The sequence below is a fragment of the Culex quinquefasciatus genome, chromosome 1, assembly GCF_015732765.1.
Source record: "Culex quinquefasciatus strain JHB chromosome 1, VPISU_Cqui_1.0_pri_paternal, whole genome shotgun sequence".
Lineage (NCBI taxonomy): Eukaryota > Metazoa > Arthropoda > Insecta > Diptera > Culicidae > Culex > Culex quinquefasciatus.
The window spans coordinates 114,058,443-114,079,382 of NC_051861.1; the positions used below are offsets into that span (position 1 = coordinate 114,058,443).

Below are 20,940 nucleotides of genomic sequence, written 5' to 3' on the forward strand. Positions count from 1 at the left end.
GTGAATGGAATTATGTTATTTTGACTGAATGTATTCACTTTACGATTGTTAGGAAGGGACCATCCAACTTAGGGTGGAATAAGACAAGTTTTATATATATTTCAAATAGTTTTCAAAACTTGTAAAAAAATATTTGCCTGGCTTTGGAGCTTTAGTTTTGCGAATATATTCCAAATAAATTGTGAGTGCAATCAGCTGAAAACGATTCAAAATGCCATTTCCCTACGTTTTTGATCATTTTTAACATGTTTAAGTTTGCATAATGTAATGTTGGATATTTTCAAAGGCTTTATTTTTGCTTAAAAACATATCTTGAGTTTTTTTTTTTTTTTTTTTTTGAAAGGGTCTGTTAGAACAAATTTTCAGTTTTTGCATTTTGGGTTTATTTTTAATACCCATGACTCAAGGTAATCTTTAAAAAAACTGTAGATCTTAGATTTTTTTTTTAATTTATGATTGCAAACCAACATTACACGCAGATCTTTCACAGCCCCTTTGAGCACGTGCTTCCACTGCATTTCTCTGTGGCACACTTCTCTCCCAAAAAGCTCTCTCTCTCTAAATTCCACCTCAAATCGCAGCAAACCGTGCGTGTGTGTTTGGCACCGCATTGCACAATTAAAGCTTGGCCGGCCAAGAAGTCAGAGCGATTTTTAGCGTGTGTAATTTTTCTTCAACAGAAAAATCTCTGGAAAACAATTGAATTGTATAGATTTTTAGTTAGTTATTAGTTTATTTATTTGCCTGCCGTTGAATTCCTAGCGTTAAGTTTATTGAATTGATCAATATTTTCGAAGATTTGTTTTGGGGTAAGTTTGGGGCAATTCAAAACACACAGCAAGATGGCATCGAGTGATTGCGTCAGAATTTTACTGAATAGTTCAGTTTTCTAATAATTATGACAATTTTAGTGATTAATTGGTTAAATGATGATCGTAAAACAGGTTGAACCTGCAAAACCTTTGAAAAGCATTGTTACGAAGAGCGTCGTCAAAACAACCTTCCGGATTTCAACCCTTAGCTAACCAACAAAACTAAGGTGGCGTTGAGTTGGACTCCGATTGCTACGATCTTTGTCTTTCTAAACTTTGTTTATCTAAAAAAAAATATCGAGGATTTCAAATTACTAAAACAACCTTTTCCTCTCTCCCCAGTTCACCGAGCACGTGCTGGACCAGCAGCGCGAGTTCACGGACGCGACGATCCGCCACATCACCGACTACTTCATGTCGCTGCACAGCGTGCTGCAGTCGGCCGAACAGGAACTGCTCACCACCGTCAAGAAGAACTACGTCCAGCAGCACGGCGCCACGGTGGCCGTCCAGAAGGAACTTCAGGTGGCCGAGCGGGAACTCCAGCGCTCGATCGACCAGCTGTCGGCGTACCAGGAAACGCCTCCGCGCCAAACCCTGCTCGCGGACCACATCCGCGAGATGAAGAAGGTCCTGACGAAGGTTAACGTGACGGTGCAGTACGGCGAGCCCCGGGAGAACCCGTTCCGCTTCCGCGAGCGCGAACCACTGCGCAAGGAGATTCACAACTACTTCGAGCTCAAGTGCGACCCGAACGCGTACCACACCAAGATGTTGACGTACTACGAGCCGCAGCCCTTTCCTGTACTGGAACCCATAAACTCGCCGGAGATGGTGCACGCACCCCCGGAGGACGAACCACCCTCAGCAGCCGGGCTGAACCACTCGTCGGCTTCGACGAATCGAACGCTCAAAGATATGGACATTAGCAACCACTCGAGCTCGCCGTTGCCACCGGCCACCAAGGAGCTGACCCCGGAAGATACCCGCGCAACGGCGCGTGACCACCTCTCGCTTGCGTCCAGCGGCTCCGCCGACCGGCGCATCAGAAACACCCCCAAGAAGAACCACAAAAAGTCAACCCCCAAATCCGCCGACCAGGTCGTCACCGACGAAACCTCCCAACAGTCCTCGACCTCCCGCCGCGACTACCCTCAATCCAAGCGCGCCTACGGCGGCCGCCTCAAGTCCTACGGCTCGACCGGTTCCAATCCCAACCCAGCGCACCGCAAGTCCCGCTCGATGCCCCCCACCGACGACGCGCGCCGCAAAGCTCAACCCGAACTCAACCCGGCAAACCCGACCAACGCGCACTTCCTGCGCCTGACGGACAAGGTCTCCGTAACCTCGATCACCAACCCCGCCAAGTTCTACGTGCAGTACGAAAAGTTTTCGCCGAAAAATATGGCCGAAATGTGCAAGCTGGAAGCCGCAGAGGATGAGCAAGCGCCGGAGCAGGTCGCCACCGGGACGCTCTATCTGGCCCAGCTGGCGGACGAGTGGCACCGGGTGCGGGTGGTGAAGAACCGGCAGAGCAGTCGCAAGTGTGAGGTGTTCTTTGTGGATTACGGGCGGAGCGAGGAGGTGGCGAAGGGAAGTTTGCGCGCGCTGAGTGAGGAGGTGGCGGGGATTGCGGCCGGGGCGGAGGAGTGCGCGCTGTACGAGTTGGTGCCGGCGGATGCCGGTGGGAAGTGGAGCCCGGAGGCGACGCAGATTATGGTGGATTTTATTGATAAGTAAGTTATTTATGAAGCAATTTTTAAGCACTTTTCAGTTATTTTTTTATAATGCCAAAGATCCTTTTATTTTTATTTTATTGAAAAAAAAAACAAATTTATTGAATTCCCATAAAAAAAATTAAATTCTTCTAATGACTGAAAACATAATTTTCTTAAACTATCAAAATACATAAAATTCTATATAAAATTAAAACATTCACAAAAATCTTAAATAATTGAAAATTCATATTATTATGAAAATTCTTTCAAGTGAGTTAAAAGTAAAAAATCTTAAATTTCTCTTAATTGTTCAATTTCTTAAAATTCGTTAGATAAAATAATCTTTTGAACTTCTTTTTAATCACTCCTCACTTCTTTTAATTATTTTTTTTAGATTGTCACACTCCCAATAAGTATATTAGAAAAAATTAAAAATCCTCAAATTCTTGAGGATCTTTTCAATGCTTTAAATCCAATGCTTAAAATTTTTTATGACCTTTAAAAAAAAATCTTCCGTTCTCTACAATTTCTGAAAATCCTGAAATTCTTAAAATTATAGAATTTCAACATTTATATGTATTACTAAAATAATTTAAAATTTAATTAAATCTTGGCATTTAATAAAAATCAGGCTAAGAATAAATATGTCCTAAAGCAAGTAATTGTATGCTTTTTCATTCCAAAACTATTTAATTTCATTCAAAAAAAAAATAATGATAATTTTGACACAATCACATTTGGAGCAACATATCAAAAGGGCCTAGAAGCATTCTGACAGCTGGAACTATTTAACAAATTCCATGACAACATGTAACTATTTCACAATACATGCAGTGTGAAATAGTAGTTTATGCAACAAGTTGCAAAAAGAGGATTTTTTCAGCACGAGTCGTACATTTATCCAACGAGGTTCATCGAGTTGGATAAATACGACGAGTGCTGAAAAATCAAGTTTTGCAACGAGTTCCATACAACATTTTTTGCAATTTCGAAAAACACCCATTGAGTGAAATTTTAAGTCGAATTTTCGTGTTTTTTTTTATCAATAAATCGTTTAAATCAAAAAAATGTTGAAAAGTGTTACTTTTCGAAACAAGTGCTGAATTCAACTTTTTAGCACCCATTTGAGTGCTGAAAAGTAGAACTTTTCAGCATTTATTTTGATAAGTGTTAGGCTATTTCGTCGTTCAAGAATGACAGGAAAAGTGAGTAGTTTCACGACGGAATTGCAAAAAGGTAACTTTCCATGCCAACTTTTGTTTTATAATTCCATTTTGGTGAGATGGTCACCTATTCTTGATGTTTCTAAAATTTGAAAACACAAACAAATATTAATATTATTATTAATAATAACTCGTTTTATTTAGACATTAATTTGAAAAGTTGCAAAATTAAAATAAAAAAAACCTGACCAATTTAAAGTTTCTAAAACTCCGGAGAATGAAAAAAACATATTTATCTTAAAATTACAACAACAAAAAACAATTGCATTCCCGAAACTTCCGCAATTGCTATAATTCATGAATTGACTAAAAACAGTGCTAAATTTTCCAAAATTCTTTGCATTCTGAAAAATTCTTTAAAGATCATTAAAAATTTGAAGATTTATTAAATTCATAAAAAAATCAAATCCCTAAAATTTTCAAATTCTTACAAAATAAGAAATTTTTAATTTTGTTTTGTTTTATTCTTTAAATTCCTCAAATACAAATCTGGATCTAGATTTAAATTATTAGGATTCTTGTAATGTATTTATTTCTTAAAAATTTTCTAACTGTTTTATTCGTTAAATTTTTTTTATTTTTTTTTTAATCAATTGCATTCGCTAAATAATTTTAATTCTTCTACTGCCCATGTTCACACAAATGCAAAAACAGCCTGCTGAGAAAAACGCATTCGAAGTTTGTCCCACACATAAGGCTACGTGTTAAGTTTTCGTTTTAAAACTGGATTTCCTCCTGATTTCTAGAACAAAGTACTGGCTGTTATAGGCTTTTCTGAAAGAGCACACGATTTTGAACCAAACTTCATCATTAACTCAAAAACGATGAAAATGCATATGGGACATTTATGCGATCTTGGGCAGTCTAGTATTTTTAAATCTTTAAATACCTAATTTAAAATGCTTAATTATTTAAATTCATTAAATTTGTTACATTTCCAAAAAATCTAGAAATTTCAATATTCCTAAGAGTTCTTCCTAATATTCAAATTAAAAATCCCCCTCAAAATTTTCAATTCATTATTTCGTTGCTTGTATGCTAACTTGTGACACGTCTGCTGTAAAAAGATAGGACGTATGACAAAATAGCACACAAACGACGATTTTTAGAAACATTGTTTTAAGTTGAAAAGCTTTAAGTAGTTTTCGAATTGTGTTTTGCCTTCCTCACAGTACTGAGGAAAGGCTATAAAATCACTCGAAAAATGAACTTCTCAATTAGACCTCCTAGACCCACCTTCATGTATACCTATGGACTCAGAAACAAATTCTGAGCAAATGTCTGTGTGTGTGGTGGGATGTTGATCAAAAAATTGTCACTCGATTATCTCGACATTGGCTGAACCGATTTTGTCCGTTTTGGCGTCATTCTATCCGTCTGGAGGTCCCATAAGTCGCTATTAAAAATTATGCAGTCTAGTTAAGTACTTCAAAAGTTATGCTAAAAAACGATTTTAGCAAAAGTCCGGAAGATTGTAAAAAGGTGGTTTTTGTAAGAAAACCCGTCAAACATTTTCAGAAAAGTATTTAAAAGACCTTTCCAACGCGTCCAAGACATTGAAGATCTGACAACCCTATCAAAAGTTATAAGCACTTAAGTGTTATTTACGCAATTTTTGCATTTTGGATGGCACCCTTTAAATGTGAGGAAGGCGCCAACCACCTAAGGGTGGATTAAGTAACGTTTTTTTTAAATTAATTTAGATTTTTGAAATTTAAAATTAATGATTTTTTAAATATGAAAATATTAGAATTTCAAAATCATAATTTAGCACTTGAGAAATTTTGGATAGTAAAAATTTCGAATTTTTGATTGCTGAAATTTTTGAATTTTGGACATATTTTTTTATTTTTTCGAATGAAATTTAAGAATTTTAAAAAATTTTAGTCTGGATTTCAATTTATTTACAAGCTTTGGATAAAATTTCTGAATATTTTTTTTCCAAATTTCTAACTTTCAGGTTGTTGAATTTTAGGATTTTTAAATGATGAATTCAGGAATTTAAGAATTTTTAAATATAGATAATTTAAGACTTTTAAATGCAGATTTTTATTAATTTGCAGAATTTTTAATAGTTGAAATTAATTAATTTTCGAACATTAGATTTTTGGGATATAGAATTTGTGAATTAATTTTTTTGTAATTAAGATTTTGGGATTATTCAATTTTACAATTTATTATAATTTTTATACTTTAGATTTTTTGGATTGTAAAATTTTAGAATTTTTAATTGTAGAATTTAGGAATTTAAGAATTTTGAATCATATGGAATAAAAAAAAATACAAAAATGATTCAAATTTTTAAAAATTATGAATTTTTGATTTATTAAAAAAAATCTTTATTTTTAGAAACAAACATTTTTAAAAGCTGAAAAGCTTTTAGTGCCTATTTTGAAATTTTCGAATTGTGGATTTTTTTAATATAAAAATATTTGAATTTCCTAATCATAATTTTAAAATTTTAGAATCTAAGAATTTAGCATTTGAGAAATTTTGGATAGTAAAAATTTAGAATTTTAAAGGGTTACATACATGTAGAAAATCACAAAATTTTGTATAGAAGAATATTTGTTCAATCCATTCAAGAGATGATTTTCAATCACTCCTCAAAGTTTCATGAAGATATTTCATGATTAAACTGAGTAACAGACAATTAAAGCTCAAAATGTTGCCTTGCGCAAAACGGACTGTTAAACTTTGCTAGCGTTTTTTCTCGAAACACCGAGTTGATTTACGGGTGCCACGATATCTCGAGATGGGATGGACCAAATTGGCTGAAATTTAAGGTGAAGACTCTTAAGACATATCCCGTGTGCATGACGAAGCCCGATTTTTAAATTTTGTTTTTTTTTTTTTTAAATTGCAAAATTCAATAACTGACTGGTTTTTAATATTAAGAACACAAAAATATTTTTATCTCTTTTTAAAACAAACTTTTTGAAAATCGGGTTTCGTCATGCACACGAAATCGGTTTAACGAGTCTTCACCTAAATTTTGAGCCGATTTGGTCAGACAGTGTTGAGATATCGTGGCACCCGTTTTTTTTTTAACTACTAAGGCTGGTACAAATATTTTTAAAAGTTTTTGTCCCCCCCCCCCCCCCCCCCCTCTTCAAAATTGGCCCGAAAAATCAGGGGGCAAAAAAAATATTTTTACAATAAACTTCAAAATTTCAATGAAAATTCAAGTGCAACCAGCTGAAATCAAATTAGAATACATTCTCCTGCGTTTAAAAACATTTTTAGCATGTTTGGGTTTATTAAAAAATCTTAAGATTTTTTGAAAATTTTCGATGCAAAATCTTTTTTTTTCGATACAATTTTTGTTTTTGTCAGATCTTAGATTTTTTGAAAACTAATGATTGCAAAACAACTGAACTAGTGTAAAATGCATTTTGAAACACTTTTTTCATTTAAATGTGAAGACTATGGCTTGTTATTTAAATTTTTATATTTTTTTTTATTTTTTGCCCCCTTGACCTCGGCCAGGGCCGAGGGACAAAAACTTTTTTAAATATTTGCATCGGCCTAACTTCAAATAGCTATATCTCGTGCAATGATACAACTAAATATCTTCAAATTTGTTTTGTTAGTAGGTGAAAATCTATATTTTAATGCCCTGCAAACAGAATTTAAAAAAAGTTGAAGTATGCGCTCATACCAACCTCTGACTTTTTTTTTGCCGATTTACATGTATGTATGTATTGACGAATTTTTGAATTTTGAACAGTTTTTTTTTATTTTTTTGAATTAATTTTCAGAATTTTAAAATATTTTAGTGTAGATTTCAATTGATTTATATCACAATATTTTTTTCGAGTTTCTAACTTTTAAATTATTGCATTTTAGTATTTTTAATTGTAAAATTTCGAAATTTAAGAATTTTGAAATATAATTTGAGATTTTTAATAGTAGTTTATGCAACAAGTTGCAAAAAGAGGATTTTTTCAGCACGAGTCGTACATTTATCCAACGAGGTTCACCGAGTTGGATAAATACGACGAGTGTTGAAAAAATCATGTTTTGCAACGAGTTCCATACATTTTTTTTTTTTGCAATTCCGCAAAACACCCATTGAGTGAAATTTTAAGTAAAATTTTCATGTATTTTTCCAATAAATCGTTTAAATAAAAAAAATGTTGAAAAGTTTTACTTTTCAAAACAAGTGCTGAAAAGTTCAACTTTTCAGCACTCATTTCAGTGCTAAAAAGTAGAACTTTTCAGCATTTATTTTGAAAAGTGTTGCTATTCGATTCTGTTATTTTTGGTAGGAAAAAGTAGGCCGTTTCATTTCTTCAGAAGGACAGGAAAAGTTGACAGTTTCACAGCGGAATTGCAAAAATGTAATTTGTTTTTTAGTTTTTAGAATTTTTATTGTAGCACTTCCATTCGTGCAGTTTTTGCTTTTTTCTACAATGTATTTTTTATGGAGCGAACTGTCAAAAACTGCTCGACTGCGGGTGCTCCATTGTTGAAATTTTGTAATTTTGGAACATAACAATTTTGAGTTGCAGAATTTGTGAATTTTAGTTTTTTTTTTTGAAATTTAGATTTTTGAATTGTTAAATTTTACAATTTCAAATTGCTGAATTTAAGAATGTTGTATTATAATTTTTGGTTTTTTTTTTCTAAATTTTTATACTTTAGATTTTTGGATTGTTGAATATTAGAATTTTTAATTTTAGTTTTTCTTTGTTTTAAAATTTTGGACTGAAGAATTCTAAGATTTTATATGTCTATAAAATTCGTATTCTATGACTATTTGATATTTTTTTTTAATTTCGATAAAAATGCCAATCAAATGCAAACGTTTTACAAAAATCGTTAGTAATATTTTGATCGTCGATCTATTGGAATCAATCGCAATTGCATGATTGCTTGGAATCAGGATGTTGGTACTTACATTGTAAATCGGACCTAAAGCTTAAAGAATTGTACCTTCCGAGCTGCGATGCTATTGGAATGGTTTAAAATTGGAAATTTGTTTAAATTATTTCTAACCACATTGCACCTAAAATATCTACTTCTATAATTTCAGCAAACAAGTCCGCATGTACCTGGTGCAGCACGACGACGCGAGCCGCGGCCCCATGCAGGTCGACCTGTTTGTCCAAACCATCGACGGGTACAAATCGCTCCGAAGCACGCTCATCTACCTGAAGCTGGCCAAACCTGGCGCCTCCAGCCCTGGCCAAACCCGCCGAACCTCGGCCGCCGAAGCCAAAATCAAACAGCTGCAGACGATCCAGGGTGATTGGGTGCGCGAGTACCGGACGGCGATCAAGCAACGGGAGCTGGTCCGGGACGACGTGTTCCGAGCGCGGGTGACGCACTCGCACTCGCCGAGTGAGTTTTACGTGCGCAAGAATGGCTGGCAGGAGCGGTACGGGGCGTTGGAGGTGCAGCTGGCGGAGTTTTGTCGGCGGGAGGAGTCGCGGTTGGCGTATTTGCCGCACGTCGGGATGGTTTGTGCGTTTGAGGAGCGGGACGTGGACGATGTGGTGGTGTGGAAGCGCGGTCGGATCAACAAGGTTGGGGAAGGTGAGTTGGATGGGGTTGTGGGGTTGCTTGAAGATTCTTGACTGATTCTGTCTCTCGTTACAGCGCACTGCGAGATCTTCTCCGTGGACACGGGTCACCGGTTGGTGGTGCCCTGGCAGGACATTCGCTACCTGCCGCAGGCGTTGTGCTTCGAACCGGCCTTTGCGGTGCGCTGTACGTTGATGCACGTGCGCCCGTTTAAGCAGCACGGCTACCGGTGGACGGACGAAGCCAAGCGGTACTTTAACCGGACGGCCAGCGCGTCGTACGTGTTTGAGGCGTTTGTCGGGGACCGACTACCGGAGGAGGAGGGCTGCTACGAGATTGTGCTGAACATTGTGATGAAGCGGCACGACATTTGCGTCAACGGGTCGATGGTGAAGGAGGGATTTGCGGTGTCGAGTGGGTCCGAGTCGGCGGTGGTCGAGCGGATCAAGGAGGTCATTCCGGAGGAGGAGGATGAGGTTGTGGGGGTGGAGGCGGCGGCTGCCGAGCAAAAGTCGTCGGTTGAGGAAGCAGGGAATCGAACGCTCGGTAGTCGTAGTGCGACGTCGGAAGGCCAGCAGCGGACCAAGTCGCGGCTGGCGGTGTCGATTCTGCGACTGGTCGATCCGGGTGAGTTTTACGTGACGCTGCAGCAGCACGCGACGGGGATCGAGCGGATGCAGGAGGAGATCCAGAACGTGATGGAGGACAAGGAGCCGGGCGACAAGACGGACTGGAAGAAGGGCGAGTACTGTTTGGTGTTTCCGACGGTGGTTTCGAAGCGTCCGGATGAGAATGGGCACATTGCGTGCGAGTACTACCGGGCGCAGGTCATTGACGATCTCGACGACAGCACGTTCACCGTGTTCCTGATTGACAAGGCCATCACGATGAACATTCACTACTCGAACATGGCCGTGATCGCGCCAACGTTGAGGCAGATCCACCCGGCCGCCATCCGGTGCTTCCTGGCGTGCGTTGGCCCCATTGGAAATCAGCAGACGTGGAGTTCGTCGGTCATTGACGCGTTCAAGGTGACGTGCGGCAAGTTCAAGCGCTTCTCCATCTCGCTGCACGGACCCAGCGTACATGGCGCCCTCCCCGTCATCCTGTGGGGCATGACCGAGGAAAAGGTCAAGGCGTTGTCCCCGCAGATGTACCTCTACACCAACATCAACAACCGGCTCGGTCAGTACGGCTACGTCCACCTCAAGGAGAAGTTCAAGCCCCTGGCGGAGGCGGCCTCCATCGAGGAAGAACTCCAACGTTACCACCAATCCTTTGACAAGTTCCTCGAAGAGCTAGACGTGGACATCAAGGAGGAAAAACCTGACCCACAGCAGCAGGAAGACGACAGCCTGACGCACTCGTGCGGAACCTACCAGGACGACATCACGGACGAACACACCCCAATCGATCGATGGCTCCCAGCCAAACCCATCGACAAAACCATCTTCGTGGGCAAGCCCAGCTACGTGGACAACAACGGCGTCATCTACCTGCACGACATGGAGCAGGAACCGGTGCTGAACGCCCTCCGTAAGATCATCAACGCCAAGTTCGCCGACAGCAGCGCCACCGACAAGTTCTACTCGGACAACGAACCGTGCATGGCCAAGTTCCACCAGGACAACAAGTTCTACCGCGCGATCGTCCGCAAAGCCATCAGCTGTCGCCGCTACAAGGTCCAGTTCATCGACTACGGCAACATCGAAGAGGTGGACATTGCCGACCTGCGCAAAAACGTCATCTGCGGACGCGTCCCCATCCAGATGAACCGCTACCGCCTCACCAACGTCGCCCCCAAAGAAGGCAACACCTGGCCGACCGAAGTCCTCGACACCCTGCACTCACTAATCGTCGACAAGCAGTGCCAGATCCGCGTCGACACAGACATGGACACGGACGCGGCCGGCGTTGTGCCGTGCTTCATGAAGACAACCGGCGTGGTCTGCGTCGACGTTTCCGACTACCTCCTCGAGAAGGACATGGTCGTGAAGAAATTCGCAGTCGCGCTCGAAGAGCGCGTCGACCCGCTCTACGATCCCTACATGAACCTCCACGGCACCGCAAGAAAAGGCGTGGCGCCCCCGGGTCGACCCGGACTCAAAATCGGCGCCAACTTCGGAGTAGACATCATGAGCACCGAAAGCGGCGAGAGCGGCGGTCCCACCCGCGCCGGCAACTTTAGCCAAAAAGAGCTGGACGACCTGTTTCAACACCTCGCCACCGAACAATCGCGCCTGGACAACGCCGAACTCGAAGACGGCGAAGACTCCGACGACGAACTCAACCGCGTGCAGTACTTTGACACGTACGACAACATCAAGCAGGAGTTTGACTCGGCCGAAGAAGCAGACTCGATCGCACTCTCCCCCGGAGGCGGAGGCGGCACCGCCGACCGCGCCGACGACAACTCCCGCCTCTCGTTCGATCCGAACGAGTTCGACACCTCAACCCAAATCGATCCCCCCCTCGAACTCACCCGGCCAACCGAACACGGCTACCCCCAGTTCGAGCTGGACGAGTCCTGCAAAGGGTTCTACTGCGAGGTCACCAACCTGGCGGACACCTTCAACCTGTTCGTGTTCCCCCAGCTCGAGTCCCACATCCAGCGGATGAAGGAACTGATGGCCAAGATCCAGTGCTACGCCCGCAAGCACCGCAAGTGCGTCGACATCGAGGAGGACATGCCCTGTCTCGCCCTCTTCAAGGCGGACCACTTTTGGTACCGCGGCGTCATCAAAGAGTTCAACCCGGCCACCAACCAGGTGCAGATCTTCTACGTCGACTACCTCAACTCGGAGACGGTCAGCGTGCGGGACATCCTCAAGTGCCCGGTCAACCTGCGGCGCGTCCCCCTGCGCAACGTCCAGATCCGGCTGCACGGCATCCGCGGAAATCCGCGAATGCGCGACGCCGACATCCGTCGCAAACTGGTCGAGCTGATCGAGGGCAAACGCCTGTACGCCAAGGTGACCGCGCACAAGCCCGTCCTCGAGGTCGAACTGTACACCGATTCCAAGTGCACCAGCCTCGTGTACCATCGGCTGATCCGCGAAAAGTACTTTGAGGTGAAGGAGGGCAGCGAACCGACGACGGCCGCCTTCAAGGCGGTGCGAAGACGCGACAAGTAGAAAGTGACGAGGAAATGTGTTTTTCCGCTCTGAAAGAAATTGTCCCTGTTGGAAGAAGGGGATGAGAGAAGACTCCTGTTAATATTCCTTTAGTCTTAAGTTGAAGGTATTTTGGAAGTAAATGCCGCGTTCTTACCCCTTAAACATTATTAATTTAACTCTCGATACTTGTACTACTCTCTCCTTCTCCACCTTTACACATGTTACTCAATGGAAATAAAAAATATCCCAGTCGGAAATAAAAGCCTCGTGAATTTGGCTGCTTCGAAATGAACTTGGTTTTTTTTTTGTTCAATCCGAAATTTCTTCTTCTAAATTCATCAACTAGAAAACCTCGAACTTTGACCACTTCTGACTCACAATTTAAAGCAAATTTGCATCAAAGTGCCAGGTATCAACAAGAATTGCCATTTGAGCTTGAATAAATACAGTCCGATCTCGATTATCCGAAGGTTTGTACGGGTCTTTGGACAGTCGAATCATGAACAAAAAAAAAAAAAGATTTTTTTCATGTTCTTGCTTGACATCAAATTTGAGTTCTGCGGTTCCATTTTAGTAAAATTTTAAATTAAATCATCAAAATTTAACGCATCCTTCCAATTAGGGAGCTTCTTGTATTGCGTAACGCAAAAAAAAAACATGATTTTTGTTCAATCGTTCAAAATTGTAAAATCATTAAAAAAAAACAATTCTAAAAATTCCAAATTTAAAAAAAATTAAGAAAAACTAAATAAAATCTAAATGTTCAACACAAATTAAATCAATAATCTAAAACTTAAACGTGGTGATTATTGCATTCGATCGTAATATTTCGATCGTGTTTTCTCAACTCACGATCAAGATTTCTCGATCGTAGGGGAACAGCATCTAATTCCAGCGTGACTCTAAGGGCATCTCCACCGCAGGGACCTAATTGCGTTGCAAAGCTAATTTGGCACCCGCGTCATGCCCACCGGGGTACTTGTGCGAGAGCTAATTTAGGTTCGAGTCTCGGTTCGAGTTCATCCGTGTTCATCCGAATCTAAACAAATCTCAGGTTAGCTCCGGGATCTAACGGAAGCAAATCATCTGACGGATGATTTTTTCAAGCAAAACAATGAAATTTGGCCAATGTGAGTTTGTAAACAAAGAGTTTATCCTGCTCACGTCAGTAGATGTTTACGTTAGCAGTGAAGCTTGATTTTTCGATTTCAATTCCTCGAAATATTTTCCCTCCTGTGCTGCAAGTTTACAAATGAAAAATTACTTTTGAAATTCTGGGGTGATGCAGTTTAGTTTTTTAGGTCAGATTGGGGCTGTGCTTGATTAATTTTGGTCATCGCATTGTCGATCTACTGCCGGACATGCAAGAGACAAGTCATTTGTATTGAGTAAAAGCAAAAGTTAAGCAAAACATTTTAAATAAGCCAATGTGGATTTGAACACAAGCAATCATGATCTTAAATTCTAAAATGCTAAAATTTTAAAATTTTAAAATTCTAAAATTCTAAAATTCTAAAATTCTAAAATTCTAAAATTCTAAAATTCTAAAATTCTAAAATTCTAAAATTCTAAAATTCTAAAATTCTAAAATTCTAAAATTCTAACATTCTAAAATTCTAAAATTCTAAAATTCTAAAATTCTTGAATTCTTAAATTCTTAAATTCTTAAATTCTTAAATTCTTAAATTCTTAAATTCTTAAATTCTTAAATTCTTAAATTCTTAAATTCTTAAATTCTTAAATTCTTAGATTCTTAAATTCTTAAATTCTTAAATTCTTAAATTCTTAAATTCTTAAATTCTTAAATTCTTAAATTCTTAAATTCTTAAATTCTTAAATTCTTAAATTCTTAAATTCTTAAATTCTTAAATTCTTAAATTCTTAAATTCTAAAATTCTAAAATTCTAAAATTCTAAAATTCTAAAATTCTAAAATTCTAAAATTCTTAAATTCTTAAATTCCTAATTTTGAATTCAATTAAAATGGACAGCGCACTGGACTCACAATCCAAAGGTTGCTGATTGGTACTAGCAATAGTGGCCAACATGTGGGCTGACAGCTATAAAGACAACTTCTTTTTTTGACTTAATTTTGACCAGAAAATATATAGGAGGATTGAAATCGCTGAAAAAAAAGTGCAACAGAAGGCAGAGAATGAAGTTGAAAAGAAGAAAAAGGCCGAAGAACGTAAGAGAAAAGCGGAAGAAAACAAAGCAGCAAAGGAGGAGAAGCAGAGAAGGATTGAAGAGCGGAAGAAACAAAGAGAAGAGAAAAGGGAAGAGGTAGAAAAGGAAAAGAAGAAGAGGCTTGAAGAGCGCGAGAAAAAAGCAGCAGAACGGAAGCAGAAACAGGAAGCAATTGAAGCGAAAAAGAGAGAGAAGAAAGCTAAAAAGAAAGAATTGGTACAGTTAGAGCGAATGACATCAAGTGACGAAGATTCGGAGTCATCCGAAGAAGGCGGGGTTGAGATTGAAGATGATGCCTAAGTTTGTAGTTGTTAAGTTGAATCTACGCTGTCGTTGAATAAAACTTTAGTTTGCTGTGTTTTATTCAAGTTTTTTATTTACCTTTTCCTCTCTTTTCTATAAAAAAAAACTGTTAACTCTCATTTTTATCATTTTTAAAACTACGCCTCTCTGAACCGTTCCATACGGTTAGACATCCCGTAATTTTTATTATTATTATTGTAAAACCATTTTTCAACATCGGCCTTGCGTTCAATTTAGAATAAAATGCTTTAAAAAGTAAGCAAACAAGCTATTATAACATTTGGAAAACAATTTGTTTCTGTAGAAAGAATCAGCAAATTTGATGGAAATAGAGCTGAATCCAAATTGGGTTCAAATTGAACCGATTCCTTAAAAAACCAAATATGTGAGTATTTCACCAATGTTTAATGAAAAAAGTTTCCAGAATTAAATATATTCTTATCTAAAACAAATATTTTCTGATTCAAAACGCTTGGATAGGCCCTTTAGATTATCAATCCGAGCTTTTTTAAAGTGTGCGTGTCGTCGCCGCACGCCGCAATTCGAGTTGTCAAAATTTCAACCAATCAGAGTGTGGGTCCAAAATAGATCCAACGATGGCTCCAAAATACATTCAATAAGTCCAAAAAGCATCCAAAAAATGTTTTACTTGAAATGCTTATAATAATAAAATGATTGAATTATTTTCAATTCTAAATAGTATACTTTGTTAAGCATGAATTAAGCTACAAAATAGTCCTGGAATGAGCAAAATAAGTAAAACCGTTCCCGAGAACAATGCGAAATATGTTGAAGCTTTGCATAGTAGGTCCAAAATAGGGTCATATACCCTATCTCGCGTGAATTTTCAAAAAGCCGTAAGAGCTACCGTGACCTCTGACACTAATTTTTGCTTTTCTCCTAAATTAAACAAAATTTATTTATTTTTAGTTTGGGGCACTTGAAGGACGTGTAGATGAACAATCTCAAGCATTTTTGATATTGGTTTTTCGTAAGTAGGTCGAATACCGATGCAAATACTTTGTTTACCAATGGCTCTTACGGCTTTTTGAAAACTAATCCGAGAGTCCTTTAAATTTCAAAATTCTGCATTTTGAGATTTGGCGAGGATAAACACAGATTCGTAATTTGTCCTTACTCCCCACTGACGTGAACAAGATATACCCATTGTTTACAAAACTCACATTGGCCCAATTTAATTGTTTCGCTTGATATACATATGTTTAAATTTTAATCTTTACATAATTTAAAAATGGTCAATTCAGTTCAGTTATATTCAAATTTTGAACATTTATGTTCAAATTAAATAAAATATGGCTGTTTGATTATTATTTATTTAAAAAAAAACTAAAAAATGATCTATTCTACAACTTTTTTATTTAATTAAGTCGTTTTGATCCAAATCACTGATTTCTTTAATATTCATTCAAATTTGATAATCAAAATAAATGCATCTTCAACCAAAACAAATACAAATCATTCTAAAAATCGCTGAAAAAATTAGCCACCCGCAGCCCGGGGACTTCTCGAGCACCTATCTTGGCTACTCGACGGATCCCCGATGAACTTTTTCTTAACTGAATGAACTCGAAGGCTTATTTAGCTTTAGCTTTGCTACCCGCGGTGCGAAAGTTGGGGTGCAAACATGTCGGGAGCAAATCGGATGAACTCTTTCAAAATTTTGGAAATGATATTTTATTGATGTAAGCAAACAATTTGGACATATAATGCAATTGGAAGCATGTTCTATCATGATAGAATGTATTTTTATTGATTTCGATCAACAAAACGGCTAGAATGTGAAAATGAATAAATTAGATCCCCGCGGTGGGCTTGATTCGGTAGCCAAATTAGCTCCCAGCGGTGCGAAAACGTGTATTAGCTACGGAGCAAAGCTAAAACTGGGGATCCAACCGATAGGTTTGCCACGCAATTAGATCTCTGCGGTGGAGATGCCATTATGATGCAAAGCCTTGATCCAGATGAGCGTGCAGAGTTTGACATTCAAGTCAAGCTCATGACATTAACGATCGAATAACGTGATCAAATTAAACTGCTGGACAAGAAACCCCACAAAAGGTAACCGTTTTGTTTAAAATGGCTAGAACAAAATTGGCAATGAAAAATTCAAAAATATCTAAATTTGATTTCGAAAAGGCAAGATGTCCACCTTCGTGGCGCGCCGTTCGCGCCGAATCGAGCAACTTACCCGGCTGGCCAGTCAGTCGGACCTGTACCCGCCGGAGATTTGGGAGCACATCTTCCGCCACCTGACCGGCCTGCAGATCCTGCGGACGCGCCTGGTTTGTCGCCGCTGGCGGGACATAATCGCCGGTTGTCCGCTGTTGCTGCGGAAGCTCCGGATTCGCTTCGATAACAGAAGGTATAGAGAACTGGTCGACGATTTTCCGTTGCTTCCGATAACGGAGGCAAGCATCCTGGAGTATTCTGTCGTTGTCGCGCCTGACTGGTGGCCTTGGGTAAGCCAAAAGCTAACCCATCTGACATTGTTCGATTGTGGTGTGAAGGTATCGCTGCTTCTTGGAATGCTTCAGCAAACTTCCAACCTTCGGTGCTTGAAGATTCGAGAATGTTTCCTGGAAGGGATTGCAGAACCAAACGTCCAGTTTCCACAGCTGGAAGAGCTCACTCTGGACAAAGTGGAGTATGACCACTACGACGACAATGAGTACACGAACCTGCTGGACATCTTTGAGAAAATCTTTCCCCGACTAAGAGATCTTCGTATCAGGAAGATTGGGGAAAATGGGTTCAACGTTGAACGTCTCGTACCAGCGATTCGAGCCCTTGCAAGCACACTGGACGCGTTGGAAATGGACTTCGCCGGGGTGAACGTTCTTCGCGATCTGCCCGAGCTGACCCGGACCCGACTGCGCCGAATCTCTGTCCATGTTGACCCGTATTTTGAGTTGGACAGATGGTCCCGTTTCTTCCGCGCGCAACCTCTGCTCGACGATTTGGTGATATTCACGACTAACTTGGCCACCAACATGGTAAAATTAGATTTAAGCTTTCCTTGCTCGATATTAACGCTCGCTCTGTCCTATTACAGATGGTGTGTGACATCGGGCGGGCCGTGTCGAATCTAAAGCGACTCAAACTACACGTCACTAATACCTTCTCCACTGACTTTCTGGAATTTATGCCGAACTTGGAGTACTTTGAACTGCACGGAGAAGTCTTTGAGGATATCCTTCTCTACAAAAGGGGCAGCCCTCGCCTGACGGAGCTCCACCTGCGGGATGTTGAAGTAAACGGTTTCTGGCCGTTTCTCAACCTTTCTCCGCTGCTTCGCCGCATCGTCCTGCACGGTTGTACGCTGAACTTCCAGACCTCGAACGTCAGAGTGTTGAGAAACATTCGCACCTTGGAGATCGATGAGGACTCCAATGTGCCCTTGAAAATGCTAAAAGCGCTGCTTCGGAAATGTCCCTCCCTGGAGGAGTTCTCGTTTGGCTGTGCGGAGGACTACCCGGACTCGGTTCCGCTGCTGATTTGCGAGCGTTTGAAGCGTTTGCGCAAGTTGTCGCTGCGAGGATATCCGGTTACGGATGCGAGCGTGAATCACATTGTTCAGCACGGTCGCGCTCTGGAAGAGGTGCGGCTCAACGCGTACGTCCTGTCCGAGGAAACTATCGAACGGCTGCTCGCGAATAGCAATCTGCAGGTGTGGTTGGATCAATATTAGCTCAATCTCACCTTGTGAATTATCATCTACTCATTTAAACATTGAAGTTTGTTACGTTCATTAATGTATTTTTCCAAAAAATCATTGTTAGTCCCACTTGTAAACCCCTTATCGTTGCGTGCTCTTGGCAATCTGCTCCTTGAGCACCAGAATCGACGTCCGCTGCTCGGACGGCAACATCGCAATTTGCTCGTCCGACAGCTGCAGCACCTGCATGATGAGTGCGGCCTTCTCCTGGTCGGACGCATCGTTCGGAATGCCATTGGACGAGGCGGCAGCTGCTGCCGCGGCCGCCGCTTGCTGGGACGAAGCCGACGGTGGTGGTGGCCTTCCCCCGGGAGCCGGTCCTCCCGGCTGCTGGCGGGGATCCTTTGGCCCCTGGCGCGGATCGACCGGACGCTGGCGAGGATCCATCGGAAAGGCGTTCACTGCCGGAGGCTGCTGCGGACCAATCGGACGTGCCGGCGGTCCACCCCGCGGAACAAAAGCGTCTGGAATGCCCACCGGCCCAAGCGATCGCATGTCCTGGTCCATGTTCAGCTGACGACCCAACCGCGGATCAACATTGCGCAAATCGACGTCATGCCCCACGGGGGCAAACTGGGACGAACCGGGTCCGGCGCCAACCGGAGGAACCGGCATCGGTGCCGGAACGGGCATCGGCATGGTGGCCGGCGATAGCTGCGACTGCGGAATGACCATCGTATCGCTGGTCAAAATCGGCGGCATCTGGTGCGCCTTGTGCAGGAACGTCACGGCAGTAGCCGGATCAACGATCCGCATCACAACCTGCGCCTGAAGCAGCGCGTACGCCAGCTGCGGGTTCTGCATCAACATCGTGCGCGCCTCAACCGGGTTGTTCTGGAAGCACGTCTTCATCTGCTTCATCAGCTCGTACATCTGCTCCGGCGGCAGCGACACCACAGTCTTCGTTATTATCTCCGGCGCATCCGACGGATCGCACGGATCCCCGTACGGGTTGTCCACCTGGGGTCCCTGCAGCAGCGCCGCCATCTCCATGCGGGACTTTTCCGTACAAGCATTGTCCACACGCAGCGCCCTCCCCCCAATCTCGTACCCGTTCAAATTCCGCATCGCACTGAGCGCCGTCTCCTGGTCCTTGTACTCACAAAAGCCATAACCCTTCGGTTTGCCACTCTCGCGATCAAACACCAGCTTCAGCGAGATGACCGGACCGACCTCGCTGAAGATGTCCTTCAGCTTCTCCTCGGTCGCTTCGTACGGGATGTTGCCGACTGTAAACAAAACAAAACATCTGGATTTATTCCGGAACAACCCTGCCATAAATCAACGCAACACTCACCGAACACGGACCGCATGGACTTGTCCATGATGCTCTGGTCGCTTTTGTCACCCATTTTGGCCTGGTATCTGCTTTAGGACGGTTGAAACGGAACGGATAACCGGATAGTTTTTCTGTAGTCGATTCCAGCTGCTGCTCGCCGCGTCGGGTGGATTGAACCGCTGTAAGGAGATAATGAGAAATGTCAAACATGTTGCAGTGGTACCTTGTTTCGAAATAACTTTGTATTTTTCACAGCCCTGGCGAAAAATGCTACAGAATTTTGTATACAGTCAATACTCGATTATCCGAATGCCTGGGAAACAAAATCATTTCGATATAAATATTCAAATCTAGCAAACAATGCAAAAGGGCCATTGTGGGTTAGTAAGCAAAGAGTGTATCATGTTCACGCATCTTCTATGTTTACATCTAGCATGAAAGGGATACACTCTTTGTTTACTAATCCACAATGGCTTTTTGCATAGTTTTGCTACAAATTTCAAAAAAGTGTATGCGTTATCACTTTATCAGGGTTTACAGTTATCAGGGTGGCCACTAAAGTCCGGAAATCGGGAAAGTCGAAAAAAAGTCGAGAATTCGCAAAAATCTGTTGGGAATTTGTGATTTTTGTCGAAAGGTCGGGAATCTGCAGCATACTCGTTCAAAAATTATTTATAAAATCTTGAAAAATTATGTAATGATTTGTACAATTTTCAAATTAATTTTACCAAATTCTTCCTTAGGAACTAACATTAAATTTAAGGTTTCTTTTAAAATATTTCACACATTTGACACAGATACTCATGATATTTTTTTATCAATCAATAGGTTTTTATTAATTTTTGTTTATCAAATAAAAAGGTATCATCTAAATGAAAACAACAAGAAAGTTAATGAATAACTGATAATATAAAAATAGACCATAATTTTGACGATTATAAGCGGGATTGCCACAAAAGGCGATAACTCAATAGGCGAGATCTCGAAAGGCGAAAATTCAAAAGGCGAGAAAGTAGACCCACCACGCTAGGCGAAATA

General features: G+C 41.2%; 4 protein-coding genes across 7 annotated transcripts in view; 3 read left to right on the plus strand and 1 right to left on the minus strand.

Moving 5' to 3' along the window:
• LOC6045627 overlaps window positions 1-12,690 on the plus strand; it is a 342,844-nt gene extending 330,154 nt beyond the window's left edge. Inside the window, exons 1-4 of one of the 3 annotated variants that reach the window (XM_038249555.1) lie at window positions 618-809; window positions 1,155-2,548; window positions 8,792-9,294; window positions 9,358-12,690. In XM_038249555.1, coding sequence (XP_038105483.1) covers window positions 1,227-2,548; window positions 8,792-9,294; window positions 9,358-12,416 — 4,884 coding nt within the window. In that variant the 5' untranslated portion in view covers window positions 618-809; window positions 1,155-1,226 and the 3' untranslated portion in view covers window positions 12,417-12,690. Of the gene's footprint in view, window positions 1-617; window positions 810-943; window positions 1,040-1,154; window positions 2,549-8,791; window positions 9,295-9,357 lie in introns of those variants that run through there. The other 2 variants (XM_038249556.1, XM_038249554.1) reach the window with 2 other exon arrangements.
• A 671-nt stretch (window positions 12,691-13,361) lies between these two features.
• On the plus strand, window positions 13,362-14,907 carry LOC119771107 (protein PXR1-like). Its single transcript, XM_038266501.1, has 2 exons — window positions 13,362-13,373; window positions 14,498-14,907. Exons 1-2 carry the CDS (start codon window positions 13,362-13,364, stop codon window positions 14,882-14,884), a joined length of 399 nt encoding a protein of 132 aa, XP_038122429.1. The 3' UTR covers window positions 14,885-14,907.
• Window positions 14,908-16,874: 1,967 nt separating this feature from the next.
• On the plus strand, window positions 16,875-18,656 carry LOC6045626. Of its 2 annotated transcripts, none has more exons than XM_038248747.1 (3): window positions 16,875-16,966; window positions 17,045-17,901; window positions 17,961-18,656. In XM_038248747.1, exons 2-3 carry the CDS (start codon window positions 17,050-17,052, stop codon window positions 18,594-18,596), a joined length of 1,488 nt encoding a protein of 495 aa, XP_038104675.1. In that variant the 5' UTR covers window positions 16,875-16,966; window positions 17,045-17,049; the 3' UTR covers window positions 18,597-18,656. The 2 variants fall into 2 exon arrangements, with proteins under 2 accessions (XP_038104675.1, XP_038104676.1); XM_038248748.1 differs by having other exon boundaries at window positions 16,888-16,966; window positions 17,050-17,901.
• Window positions 18,644-20,082, minus strand: LOC6045625 (cleavage stimulation factor subunit 2 tau variant). Its single transcript, XM_001862926.2, has 2 exons — window positions 19,921-20,082; window positions 18,644-19,852 (listed from the first exon to the last, which is right to left on the minus strand). Exons 1-2 carry the CDS (start codon window positions 19,973-19,975, stop codon window positions 18,705-18,707), a joined length of 1,203 nt encoding a protein of 400 aa, XP_001862961.2. The 5' UTR covers window positions 19,976-20,082; the 3' UTR covers window positions 18,644-18,704.
• Between the last annotated feature and the right edge of the window lie 858 nt (window positions 20,083-20,940).

Excerpts from the sequence above, each read along its gene's own strand:
- LOC6045625 (XM_001862926.2), bottom strand. The coding sequence starts at position 19,975 with ATGGGTGACAAAAGCGACCAGAGCATCATGGACAAGTCCATGCGGTCC. Across the intron at positions 19,853-19,920 it reads GTCCATGCGGTCCGTGTTCG|TCGGCAACATCCCGTACGAA; the intron begins GTGAGTGTTGCG and ends TTTTGTTTACAG.
- LOC6045626 (XM_038248747.1), top strand. The coding sequence starts at position 17,050 with ATGTCCACCTTCGTGGCGCGCCGTTCGCGCCGAATCGAGCAACTTACC. Across the intron at positions 17,902-17,960 it reads CTAACTTGGCCACCAACATG|ATGGTGTGTGACATCGGGCG; the intron begins GTAAAATTAGAT and ends GTCCTATTACAG.